The sequence below is a fragment of the Megachile rotundata genome, chromosome 8 (assembly GCF_050947335.1).
Source record: "Megachile rotundata isolate GNS110a chromosome 8, iyMegRotu1, whole genome shotgun sequence".
Taxonomy (NCBI): domain Eukaryota; kingdom Metazoa; phylum Arthropoda; class Insecta; order Hymenoptera; family Megachilidae; genus Megachile; species Megachile rotundata.
Window position 1 is genome coordinate 15004868 of NC_134990.1, and position 14082 is coordinate 15018949.

At 43.7% G+C, this 14082-nt stretch overlaps 1 protein-coding gene across 12 annotated transcripts in view; it reads left to right on the forward strand.

Moving 5' to 3' along the window:
- The window catches only part of LOC100881898 (uncharacterized), an 88364-nt gene extending 86417 nt beyond the window's left edge, over positions 1-1947 (forward strand). For all 12 annotated transcript variants that reach the window (XM_076534390.1, XM_076534392.1, XM_076534389.1 and 9 more), the window contains one exon: positions 367-1947. In XM_076534390.1, coding sequence (XP_076390505.1) covers positions 367-710 — 344 coding nt within the window. In that variant the 3' untranslated portion in view covers positions 711-1947. The remainder of the gene's footprint in view (positions 1-366) is intronic.
- Positions 1948-14082: the final 12135 nt, after the last annotated feature.

Consider the following 14082-nt stretch of genomic DNA (forward strand, 5'->3'; position numbering starts at 1 on the left):
ATCGATTTTTACTACTGAAAAACAGTATTGGTCTGGTAACAGCAATTCTGAGTCATCTCACGGTTTGCAATTGTGAGTGCTTAGATTTATTGTATCAAATTTAGCATACCCGTCGTAATTTATTTCCGTGTAGCTATTTAAATCTTGCGAAAAAGATACGAGAAGAAAAGCTGTCATGGAAGTTTCGAAATTGAAAAATGACGTAAACGAGTAAATTGAAAAATGATTTTCTGGAGAAACTTAGATAACGCGAGAATGTTCCTTGTTAAGATTATAGGAATTTTGAAGGCGATCGATATGCAACCCTGTTCCTCGGCGAGTACAAAATTAACACAGAAAAGCTGGTTTCTCTTTTGCAAACGACAGTGGTCCCGGACTCGACGACGACGGGTCAGTCGGATCCGCTGGATCCATTGAGCAGCCTGATGTCCGGAACATCGATTCAGAGGTACCAGGACTACATGTCACCCAGATCCCTGTCGACGGACTCCAGCACCACGGAGAGTCCCGTGCACGAGGAACAAGCCTTCGGACAGAATTATGGCAACTACTTCCCGACGTCCGGTGTGCTTCCCAGCATCCTCTACTCTCAGCTGTACGGCAACCAGTTTCAAAATTCCGAGAGCCCCGAACAGAGAACGGTGACGGACAGTTGCAGCGTCAGAGAGGGAGAAGTCAGACCGGACAATAACGTGTGGAGGCCTTATTGAGACAAAGGTCCTCTCCTAAGAATTTCGTCGAACGAGCCTCTGTCGTAGGGTATCGTCGTCTTTTTTAAACGAACAACGACGAATCGATCGTCGACGAGCAAAACTGTGATCGGTGAAATGTGCTGGCTCGATACGAAACTAGCTACTTTTAGTGGGCATTAACGATTTCGAAAAATGACAGTCACGGTGCAGGTTCGGTGGTGAAGGTTAATCACGATCGATCGATCTTTCCGCTGGTTGTGTCTCAACGAATCTCTAGAGTGGGTTGATTTGTAATTAAGCGACGGAGAGAACGGGATTTTTTGAATGGCGAATGCGTGAGACTGGTGTGAACGTGCTGGTGCTGGTACGGTGATGGTGACGATGACGATGATGTATATAAACACTGTACATAGATAGAGCATTGTCGTTTCGTCGGGTCATTCATCACTGGCGACAGACTACGAGAAACGTAACCAATTGTATCGACTGTATCCATGATGGTGCTTTCGACTTAAGTTTCATATTCTTTCATTTCGAGGATACGCGAAAATTTTACTTTCTGCTTCGATTACGTTTTTACGTCTTCGAACTTCCTATCAACGAAAAGGTTCATAAAACTAAGCGAAGATGCTCAAAATAATTATAGGATCGATCCGATGACTTTACTTCTTAACGCTTTTCTTGTTAGTATTTGTTGGCGATCTAAAGTATTCGAGAAGATCCTCTAAATTATTTTCTGCGCGACTTAAAGAACATCAGTCGACGATACAGTCGGTACAAGTTCGATTTCTTTCGATTATGTTTTCATAGTATAACGTGGATCGATTCGACTGCGGGCTCGTGCAATATCGTCCGAGCGTGATTCGGTGTTGCGATTCTCGTCGAGTTAAAAACGTGGAAATTTGTTAAAGAGAATTGTGCGGATCGCGTTTCGGTCGAGTCGACGATAAAAAGTCTCTCGCGAGGGACGAGGAAAAACTTGTCAAGATTCAACGAAAGAGAAGCATGCCGACGGTACGCTTTCACATCGAAATTCTTCCGGTAAACCGAAACCAAAACCGAAATTTGCGTCACAGTGTCCTACGGCGCGATACGATTGAACGCGTCGGTGGTGATTTAATCGTTGTTTTTTTCTACCGCCGACGATTAACACTCTGCGCCTCCCCCCGAAAGAATAATTTCCGATATACATATCTACCGACCTATTGTTATCGTAGTTTTTAACTTAGTCCAAATAAAAGTGTATTTCAAAATACGAAGTGGTGATGGTTCTTGCCGGTCCATATTTTCTTGCATTATTTTCTTTATTTATAGTCAATCGTTTTGTTGGTTGTTTGCGTAGTTACATTTTCTGTTTCAGGTTGTTTTTCAGTTTAACTAGTAGATTTTTAGATTCTTTTATTAACAGGTGAAGGGCTGCAGTGGAATTAGACGTACGTAGTAAGACACACTATCACGTTGCTTTATTCGTAGTATAATTTCTGTTCTATAAGTTACCAAGTCAGAAAGAATTGTATTTCTCCTATAGTCCCTTCCGATACCTTCCGACTAACGAAAGGGTAGAAAAATAATTGAGACGTTCGTTCCGAAAGTTGACAACCAAAGGGGTTAATCGCTTTACGGTTGCCGGTAAGGTGTTCGAAAGTGTGGTCTCCTGAACAACGAGGGATCGACGTTACACGGTCCGTAAAAAGTACATAAGATCGGTCTCTTTAATGACGCGTTTCAGTCAGGTAAAAGGGTTGCACAGGTAACGATACGAATCTCTACAAAGCTTCTCTCCCCAAAAGCCGTCGTGTTCCAAAGGATCCTTACCAACGTAGCTGCGTGTATGTAAATTCGCAAAAGATTTAATTAAACGTAGACCTCCGAGAGAAGACTGCCTTCTGCTTCCTCCACCACTGCCTCTGTAAGCGGCTAACGAATTCGCGTTTCGAATTTACCGTTTCAGAGCTTCGGTTGCTCGATATTAGCGATCCTCGAGATTAAATTTCCCTGGTGGACGTGTTTTAGTTTCCTGAATAATTCGCTGATTACCTACCCCTTTGGCGTCGATCGATGCTTTCCGATTCAACTTCGGAGAATTCGGATGGAAACGTTTAGATTACGCGGAAATAGCGCAACTTCTCTTCAATCGTACCATCTTTTTCCGAATTCCTATCAATTACTCTTCGCTATCGAACAGTCGATACTTATTCGAGCGGAGATATTGAAGCTAGTATCATTTTGAAATATTTCACGGAAACGGAATATCTGTCAGGACCCTCAACTCGCACCGACAGCAACCCTTTTCTGGGAGTCGGTAAAAAGGTGAGGTTTTTGTCACGTGTCGGTGGCAAACTGGGCGGTGTTTATCGGTGTTTCGCGAAGGTAGTCGTCCGATGGACACGACGGTGGCGCTTGGAACCGCGCGACTCCTCGTTTATACGCGTTGCCAGCATAATGGAGCAGAGTGGAGCGGAGCACGGATAATGGAGTATGAAGAATAGCGTGCGGTAAACGTCGGGATAGTCTGCGTCCCTCTTTCACCCCTTCTGGCTTTTCATCCCTCTCCTCGTGTCCCAGCCTTTTCTCTCTCTTTCCGTCGACCGATCCATTCTTCTTCCCTCTCTGCGGTGTCTCTTGCGCGAATACAGAGCGAGAGAGAGGGAGAGGAGAATTGGTTGCAACGAGGGACACGGCTCGTTGGCTCGACCAGTTGCCCATACCGATTTATTGTGCTGCAGTCGAGCCGCATTACCAATTGTCGGTAAATTCAACCGTGTCATCGAGACAGCCTCTCGATTTTTCCTCGTACTTCTGTTTTCTTCGAGACGCGGTCTCGTAAATCGACAAAGAACGATCGCGAGAACGATTGTTCTCCTCCGGAGGGAAGAATGGTCGCTTCCTGTTCTGATGCGTCCAGCTTTTATTTCGTTGTACGACGGTCGAGGAACTTTTTCACCGTAAATTCACTGCTTCTTTTCTCTCGAGGAAACGCGTACTTCGCCATTGTTTCGGTCGGGTCTGAAAAGAATTCAGTTTTCAAACCCATCCGTGTAACTTCGAGGTAACATATCAAGGTAACACAGCCCTTGTAGCCAATTCGATACTTTTGTTATCTTTTCAACTGTACGAATTTCTTTTACTTTCGACAATATTTCATTTACTTCGAAAATTGTCTAGAAATTAAAACAAAGAATATTGTCTAGAAATTAAAGCAAAGAATATTGTCTAGAAATTAAAGCAAAGAATATTGTCTAGAAGAATTGAAACAAAGATGCATAAAGGAGAGAAGCGAGTTAGCGAGTTACTTGGCCGTGCGATTTATTGGTAGAACGGTGGTGGTCGGTTAACGAAACCCCGAGACACCCCTTCTCGCGACTATCTGGAACCAAAGCCGTATCTCGTTCGAAATGATCGGGTCTCGTTGTCCGAAAATTCACCCCGTAATCGACGGACAAAAAGTAATTTCCTATCGAGACCGGGACAAAGGGTGATTTTGCATGGGGGCTTGTGCTGGCGATAGCCAACGGGGGTGGCAGTGACCGGTGCGTGTAACGACCAAGGCTCACCCTGTTCACCTCCCTCAACCCCTTTCGTTTCTGGCTTGCCAAGCCGAACGAACGTTTACGGTGAACGCCACGTGCACTCTATGCGTGCACAAGGTGAGAGAGGATCGACAGGGAACGAGAAACAAAGAGGAAAAAAGGGGGAAGATTTTTCTGCGCGTACGCTCGTGTTGCGTGTTCGATCCGCGTGGTATGTGGGGCTCTGGGGCATTTTTCGTTCGCGCTTTTTTCACCCCCTCTGCATACCGAGTCGCTCGAAATCGATCACCGAAATTTCATAGGCAACTCGATTATTCATAAATAGGTCAAGTTTACGAATTTTTTACGGATATTTCTGAATGTTATTTTTGACGTTATGTTCCGAGTGTTGGGAGTTAAAAATCTTGTCAAATTTATGGTAGTAAGGATCTTGGAGAAATCTTGATAACATGGAAAAGGAAGACTGAAAAATGTCTGTTACGGAATTCATGAGAATCTCTAAAGGGTTGGAAGCGAGGGTGAGAGACTGACGGATCGCGGATTGCATGACGAAGGCCAGAAATAAGTAAGACTTGACGAAGTACGCCCGCGGGGCTGCAACCCTTGATTACCAAGATCTTCATCTACATGCTAAACATCGTTCCCCGGCACCATCTTGAATACTCTTGTACTTACGTATGTATCTAGATTCAGAGTCTGCAACCACCTCCTGCTCCTTTCCACCCCCGTTCCACCCTCCGTCTTCCAGCGAGTTCCAACCCTCCTTCAACGTTGCTTCTATCCTGCGCTACACATTCACCTACCATCTATATGATGTTTGCTTAGATTAAATTAACCGACCGTCAGCCTATCCTTTGTTCTTCCTACTGTTGGAACATCCCCGTTCCATGGGGTAGCTGGAAAAGAGGGTGAACCCGGAAAAAAAGAGTTTCTCCCACCGAGGGTGAAGGTTCCGCGTTTACGGCTCGCTCTTGGATTTAAATCGTGGTAAATTCGCTACGAATTTTTGCGATAAAAACGCCTCGAAGTTTCGTTTTAATTATTTTCGTCGTTAAGAAGTGGCAGTCTTGTTTGGGGGAGCGGTTTTTTGGGGGGTCGAGAATTAGCTGGTTGAAAGAGGTTTTCTTCGGCGTAGGCGCCATCTTTTCTTAGCGGCGAACAGAAGTACTAGAGACTTCTTAAAAGGAGGCGCCACTTCTTTAAGAAAGTCGTCTTATTCTTTTCCTTTCTTACCGACGAGTCTTTCCAATTCTTTCGCTTCTTTTGCACGATTCTTAGAAACGAATGGTAAAATATTTTGAGTTCTTTGTTTCTTCTTTCGTCGTTACTCCGTGTTAATCATTTAATATTATTAAGAAAACAAGAAGAAGCCGGAATATTATTTTCCCTTCCCGTTCTTTTTCTAAGTAGTATCAGATATTTTCATTTTTCAGTGAAACTAAAAGTATTACAAATTGTAGAAATAACCTCCAGTTAAAAAAAGTTGCTGACTTTTTTAAAAATATTCGTTTCAGATTGCTCTTTACCGACTCGCTCGAGCTGCCTTACCACGAGGGTGGAAACTACTTTCTTAAGGGTAGAGAGAAGAAAGAGGGTGAGTCTTCTTAAATGTCTTTGCCGTCTTGCTCGCTTGAGGGCGACACCGGTATCGCGTTTTCAAAAAGAAAGACTATCTTTTCCATTCCTCTTCTCGCTCGATTCAAACATACATATCCCATAACGATATTTATTACAAAATACGCGTATACATTTTTATGAAATTACAAATATATCATGAAAGCAGCGTATCGAATTTAAAAAAAGATAGTCATTGAAGATATAAGTAAAGGGAAGTAAAGGGTAGTCTAATGTAATTATTTACCAAGAGAGTATTATAAAACAGGGTGGGGGTTCCGTCAAGAAAGATAGTAACAATTGACGCGAAATTTGCATGGGGAAAAAATACATGGGATTTCACGAAGGGCCAGACACTCGAGTTTCCCTCGCCTGGGCTTCAAAAGTGCTCCCAATTATTTTCCTCCTACTCGTCGCGACTTCTTTTTCTTCCCCACCTACCTTGGATTGATGTTCAATTTTTTATTTCCCATTGCCTATGCAAATACGAGAAGAAGATTTCCTCCAGTGTAAAGAGCACCGTGCTTGTCGGAGGAAGGAAATTAATTTCCCTCGTCATCTTCGATGCCTTGTTATCCTCGCTCCATTCGGAGAACGTTCGCTCAACTGTTCAATCGACTTTTATTTCTTTTTATCGACATTTATTTCATCGCGTTGCCCCACAGGATTTTAAGACTAGTCGAGGTATAACATTCCTTCGAAAACCGATATTACAAATTAAGAATAACCCGATATCGAGAGAAACTGAAAATTTAATGAAAAAAATTCAGTCGACGTCTCCTCTCGATGGCTTATCGTTAAGTGCCCGCGTGTTCGTTCGCGCCGTTCGACGCGTTGCTACGTTGACTGGCACAGTAACAGCCATATGCGGTATGACACATGTCCAGATTCATATTCATCAGCCCTCCGTTCATAAACCACCTATTACGTTAATCAAAACTAACGTCAACAGTGTAACGATGACTATGTCTCTGACGAACGTAATAAAATATTTGTCGTCGAATTAATAATCAGGTGCTGTCTTCTCGTTCAGTTACAAATTATAATTAAAGCTGCGAAGGTTTCCGTCATTAAGGGTCGAGAAATCTCGTCCGCGTATCCGAAGTTTCCTTCGCCATCGACAAAGTAATTTCCATAAATATTTTTTACGATTTTCTTTCGGACGTTGTCGGCCAAGTTCGAAAGAACATGGTCAAACCCGATGGCAAAATATGCGAAGCGGACCTAAAACAGTACAGAGAGAGATCTGAGAGTATCTTGGCCGGGTCTCGCCGGTAGCTAGGCAACCCACCCCCGGATCCACTGCCTCCTTCTCCTCACTTTTCCTCACCCCTTCGACCCGCGCCAGCTTTTCCTCCACGAAGCTGCTTCTCCTTCGTCGTCTCCACCTCCACGTCTCCACCTCGACCACCGACCCTCTTTCAAAATCCCTCCTCCCACCGGGCTCCTTCTCGCCCTCATACCATGACATCCTCGCAGCCACCCCTTTCGGCTGTTCTCTCACCGCGGGTGCGCGGGATCCCCCAGCCGCTGCCGCAACGGCCACGCTGGGGTACCTCAGAACCCCAGCCTGCTACCCGCTAGCTCGCCCACCTCTCCGAGGTGCCAACACTCATGAGAACTCACCCAGAAAAATTCTAGTCGATCCACGAGCTGACGACGGTTCCTCTCCGTCACGTTCGTCCGCGCCTTCTGCTGATTTTGCTCTCGCGGATGCTCTCGCCGATTAACGCTGCAATTTACCCTTGTTTTTACATTTATTTGCTCCACTCCTGGCAATGTTTTTGGATTTCTTCTCGCATCGAATGTTAACCTCTTGCTCTATGATTTATACAGCTTTGTCAGTAATTGACAAATTACTCCAGCAAAATTACTTGACCAAATTCAAACTCTGAATTCACGTATCAGACTCGTCAAAATATATCAAGATTTCGATGGCCAAATTAAACTTGTAATTTAGTTCAGCCCCGATAAGACCTAAACTGTGACTGTGATTAGTAATCAGAAAATGAATCTCCCTCTCGACTCGAAATGAAACGTGAACTCAGGTGACATATCTTGCCTGAAAATTGTTACGTCGCGTATTGCCAGTCCAACCCAGTAATCTTTTCTCTCTTTCGTTACCTCTAATTTTCTTTCACATGTACCAAAGCACCCACCAACGCAGCTATTATACCGCTTGCATCCTCGTTACCTACGCCGTACAAAAGCTCTGGCGGAGTCCACGGTAACCAGGGACATAGTTCTTCGGTGGTAGACGCGCTGGAAAATCTTAACACCCTTCCGGGCTCCATTTTGTTTTGCGGTCGGAATGCGCGGCACGTGCGTGAACGAGGCGGTTCTGCGCATCGTCTTGCGGTTGGTTTGTGGTCCTGGGGGTGGCTAGGCCCGATCATTGGCCGCGGGGGTGCCAGGGATGGTTTTTGGGGGTGTGGTGGCACCTTGCGGTTTGCGGGCTGATCTGCCATCAGCAGGGGGCGGCCCTCTTATCGACCTTCCATTGGCTCCTCTCGACCTGTTCGCGAGAACACCGTTTAAGAATTCGACGGAGATGTCACCTGACTTTACTGCCCTTCTAGTTTCCACTTGCGAGACCTAAGACTAGTTGCTTCGCGAGAACTTCTTCGAATTGCTATACATTTAGTGCATAAAGTTTTAGTTTGAACGAAATAATTTTCTTGAACGTTCATCTTACACGATACTTCTTACTTAAGGAACTGCCAACCAGTCAAAATGACTGGTTTCAGATTTCTCATTTTATATTACAAAATTTTATTGTCGTTATTTTATGGAAATTTTTTCGTCGTCAAAAATTTTAGCCGTCGCTCGTTGTTTATTCAAAAGTTATTAACAATAAAAGTTACTAAATAAAATGAATATTTGTGACATTACATACATTTAAATATATTATATGTTTGAACATCCTCGAACACCCCTTACTCCCAGGCAAGGCAAAATTAGGTTAGGTTAGGTTAGGTTAATATTTACACCTTTTGTCAATATTCGATCGATCTCGACGTACGACAAGATTGGACATCTTGGTTAATATTGACCTAACTTAACCTAACCTAAACCTAGCCTAACTTAACCTCTAATTTTGCCTTGCCTGGGGTGTTCTAGGATGTTCAAATATATAATATATTTAAATATATGTAATGTCACAAATATTCATTTTATTTAGTAACTTTTATTGTTAATAACTTTTGAATAAACAACGAGCGCATGCTAAAATTTATTGTAGGTTACTCAGGATAGTGACCTTGACAACATATGTCAAGGTCAATGTGACTTAGGGCTGGGTCTCCTTTTGTCAATATTTACCCAAAATTTTATTGTCGTGATTTTATAGAAATTGTCATATTTTTTTGAGGTAGAAACTAGTTCTATATGTTACTTGATGCTTTAGTATTTATTTTTCATTCTTCGATAAACGAGCATTTAATGTCGGTAGTTCTAGTGTTAATATCAGTGGGACTTTTTATATTTTTATATTTTTAATATCATATTTTATATTTTTAATATCAGTGGGCTGGATCTATAAACAGTAACGTCAGGTATCGTTCAAAAGGAGTTGAAAGCGAATGGAATAACAATAAGATCGATAAGTCGGTAGAAAAATGAATAAATAGGAATCGTAGGTTTTTAATCGAGCACTATGTTATATTAGCCGTGGGGCTGGTAACGAAACAACCCTCGCCAGGGGAAGCTACTCCCGACGTTTAATTACGCGTCCCTCCGTAAACCAGGCGAAGGTTCCCTTTCATTAAGGCAATAATTTTAATAATTTTTATCTTTCCGTATAATCTGCCTAATTAAAATTACGCTTTGATCGCGCCGCACCCGGCTACCCTCTTCGTTGCTGTATCCCCAGACGTGGCTGAATTTATGCGAATCTCGCCGACCCCCGTTCTCTATTTTAATTCCTAGAACACGACTCGGTCAGCGTTATCTCCGCCTTCCTGGAACTTTTAAACTCGATACGACCTTTCGTGATTCCTGCAATCTTTTAACTTCTCTTGTCTTCGGTATTTAAATATTTCTGCTTCGAAATCTCTGTTAAGTTTCTGGCGAGAGAAACGCACGACCTTCGACAAAGGATACCGCAGGAAATCGCTCGCGATCCTTCTTCGAGCTCCTATCAGAAGCAAATCCGGTTCGTATTCCAGTTTAGGTCTCTGGTTAATTAATTATACATTTGGTCGAGCGGCTGATCGTATCGGGGGCAAAGGAAGACGTTCCATTCGATCGCGGCAAAGGCCCGAATTCGTAAAATAGAATTTCACTGGAAGAATCCTCCGTTTGAAAGTTGGTGGAAGCAGTCGAAAAGAGCATCGCGTCAGTCGGGGGATGTCTTTCGGAATGTTCGAGTTCCACGTTATCGGCGCATTCGTCTAACGCTTCTCATTTTACCCAACACTTTTCAAAAGTTCTCATCCCCCGTCCTCTTTCGCTTTCTCCGTCTCGCCAGCTTCTCTCTTTCGCTCTGTCTGCCAGCTTCTCTCGACTCGTTTCTCTTGGCTCTTTTCGCAGTTCGTGCAAAGAGATCCAAAAGGCTGGGGTTGTTTCGTTGGCTCCGGCGAGCAAGAGATAGCGGAAGAAACGCGACAGAGAGAGAGAAAGAGATCGTATTCAAATGTTGATGAAATTGACCAGACACGCTTTGATCTGGCCTCTTCAAATATTCCTCGAAAGATTGAAGTGAACATCTGAGGAGAGCGAGAATTATCTTGGCTAGCCTGTCCGGGCAAAAAGCGAAAATCTAATGGCCGTATTTTCCCCAAACATTGATTAATATCGGACCTTGGATATTTCGAACATTTTTTAACTCTATCGTTCGACAAATTTCGAGCCTAATTTTATAATTGTATAACCGTTACGGACATAATACCTAATAATAGAACCATTCGTTCCGTTTTAACCCTTTGCACTCGAAGATAATTTTACTGTTTACAAACAGCAACTTTAAAATATTAATTAAAATGACTTCTTTCGAAGTTATTATTTCTCTACTAATAATTTCCACTATTGTCTATTTCACTATGTTTATACATCACATAAGCACTATTATAGAATTAATGAAATAATGCTTCTTTTAAATTATCGTATTAAATCGAATGGCGCCTAAGAGCGCAAGGGGTTAATTTCGCCCCGAGACAAATTACTGTTCTCTTCGTTTCTAAAGAGATCGGCAGTGTATCGGAATGACTGGAACAATCGAAGCACAATAAACTCGTCAATTCCGGCAAACAATACCAACAAGTTTCCGGCGGCAGGGGTGAGAAACATTCTGCGACCCCTAGGAGTAGCTCCATCGTGTCCCAAGGAGGATCAAAGCGGCAGCGAGGAATCAATTTTTAAGAAAGAAGATGTCGAGCGGATGTTCTCGAGTCTACCGTTCCAGGGGGGTGACTGCACACCCCCTCCCACGGCCCCGTTCTCTTTATTCTCAGTCGAGCTCTGCAGTCCATAGCAGCTAGCGAGGGGTTGGTTTTGATTTATGGAAACCGGCCGGCAGATTTACGTATATCAAATTCGCGTTTAAGAGGGTCGATCGCGGCGCGGCTTGGGGAGGACCGCGAGGGTTGCACCGCCACCCTTGGTCTCATGTGTGTACATTACCGGTGGATTTACAGTGCCGTGGGGTCGAACGTTCGCGCATAATTCTCGAAGAAGCCTGTCTGCTCCTTTCCCGGAATTTCTGACAACCCTCCCCTCTGCGGGTTAGCTTTTCTAATTAGAAAGTCTCTGCAAACTTTGGCGGTTCGACTGTCTTTATTATCTTCTTGCTCGGTATTTTCGAATCGATCGAGTCTCCGAAGATAGAAGAATATCGAGACTCGCGTAGCTGAAATTTTATTGGTAGCTACAACCTGGAGAATTGTAATTCGGCACGAGCCACCCTTTAAGTCACAGCCAAGATAAATTCTCAGGTCAGGATGTAACGCGAGGAATAAATCATCCGCTGGCCCTAAGAGGCAACCAGTCCTCGAACACCCTCGTGTTTATGTTCCACAATCGACGTATTTCAGATGCGCTTTTAAATATTAAATCCGAGGGGTTGCGAATATGCTTCTGTTCTTCGACTTTCTTTCTCACTGTATCGTGCTCGGTGAAAAAATTGTTTGCAGTTTCTTCGAGATTTCAAGGTAAAATATCTGTTTTGTAAAGAGCTTCCAGGTTTAAATATTTGTCGGTATTATCGATAGTTCGAGGATATTCGCAACGATCGATAGTTCTGTTTAAACGGTGAACAATAATGTAATAAAAAGGAGAAACTCGGGACGATAGGAATCGCCGCAAAAATGAGGTTGCTTTCTCGAAAAGTCAATAGTCGAGAATAGGAAAGAAGGTAGAACGCGGATCGGGTACGATCGAACTGGTGGTTATTAAATAACGCTGGCCTCCTCCTCGGCCAGTCCGACGTAGCAGTTGCATGGACGAGGGTCACGGGGGTGGTTTTTCGGCAAAATACCTCGCACGATACCGTGCATTCTTGGCGTGGGAGTCACCGCCGCGGCCTTAATTAAAAATCCAACGAGCCCCCAAAAATGAGCCGCGAGCGAGAGAAAAAATCCGACTGCGCGGTGCTTTTAAGCGAGCGAGACGAAGGGCTAAGGGGTCGGGCAGGGGTGGCCCGGTCGTACGTCGAGGCAGACCGCATTCTTTCGTTTAATTCCCGCGAATTTATAGAAGCGAGAGACGACAAACCGTGCCGCAATACCCGGTTGTACGGGCCTTTTCCGTGTTCTCTCGTTGCAAACGCACCCCTTAAAAAGTATTGCCATCCCCGACAGTGTCGCGGGACGGGGGTGTAATTGGATTCGACGCCGTCGTAGATGGGCACGCGCCTTTATTGCGTTTTCCTCGCCTGCACCTCGATGACCTTAGCACCGTGTTCGGCTTGGAAATGTTACGGGGTCGATCGTGGACATCGATTTTTTCCGTCGCGACAGAAAATACACCCCTCGCTCGCTCCCACAATATCTTCTAATTAATCCGCTGTGGGAATAATTGAAAGCGAAGGCGCAACGATTGTGCATTGTTCGAGGGCTAAATTATACGTGGCAATTTAACGGGGGGTGAAAATTATGTATCTACATGGTCAAATATTTATAATTCGTTTTCCTCGATTTTCAGGAGTGCGCAGGTTAAAAGGACACGCTCGGGAGAGGAGCAAAGTGCGTGCTAATCGAGAAAGAAATCTTCGGCTGTTGTTGTCAGTTCCGTTTAGCTGCGGAGGGTGGTGTGGAACAACAACCCCCTAAAAACGAGGGTAACCGAGCAAGGAGATCGGCAAGGGAGGCTGCTCTGAAATAATTAAACCGGCGCAAGTTTTTACGACAAGGTGTTCATTACGGTGGGTAATTAAGACGCCCCTTAACTAGACCCGCTAACCACCCCCGGGGGTGGTAAACCAACTTCTCAGCCGAGGAAGCCCCTCCAACGTCTTGGAAGGTGAACCGACCAGGGGATGGAAGGAAAGTTTTCCCGTTTTTAGAAGCGGACCGACTATTATCGGTGATTATGTTGGCCAAGGGAGATCTTCGACGAATCGCTTTTAACAAGAACATCCCTCGTCCTTGCGTGGCCACCCACGTCTTTCCTGTTTTTAACTTCTTAATCAGTTGACGCTTCGAGGATAAACCGACGAAGGACAATAGACATAGGTACGTTTCATAGTGGACAAAATTCTTATTAACATTAACATTTTTTTAGTAAAATAATCGAAATTTCTGTGTGTTTAGGTCTCCGCGACGTGCAGGACAGATTTTCACAGCATCCAACAGCCATAAAAAGAAGAGGAGTCTTCAGCTAACAGAAGAGAAATCCTGAGAAGTTATTTATTACAAATATATATTATTTATAACTTATAAAATGTATTTGTAAGATTATTGTAATTTGTACTTATCGAAAGAATTCAATAAACGTTACAAAAAAGATATATGACACCTCTATTTATTTAAAATCCTCCCACATACCACAATTCCAAAAATTCCATTAAAAAAAAGCGATAAATAGCGTACAGAAACATTGCACGTACGTTTCGAGAAAAAAAAAGAATAAAAAAAGAAAAAAGAAAACACTGTAAAAAACGAAAAATCCAAGATACCACAAAATTACATCGAATGTCAAAAAATTGCAAGTCATTCTGAGGTCCTTTGAAATCTTTGTGCCACCTCCTCGTATGTCATGTGCTCCTGATACCAAATTTCAAAATCTGGATCGTTGCCTCGAAAAATTTTTGT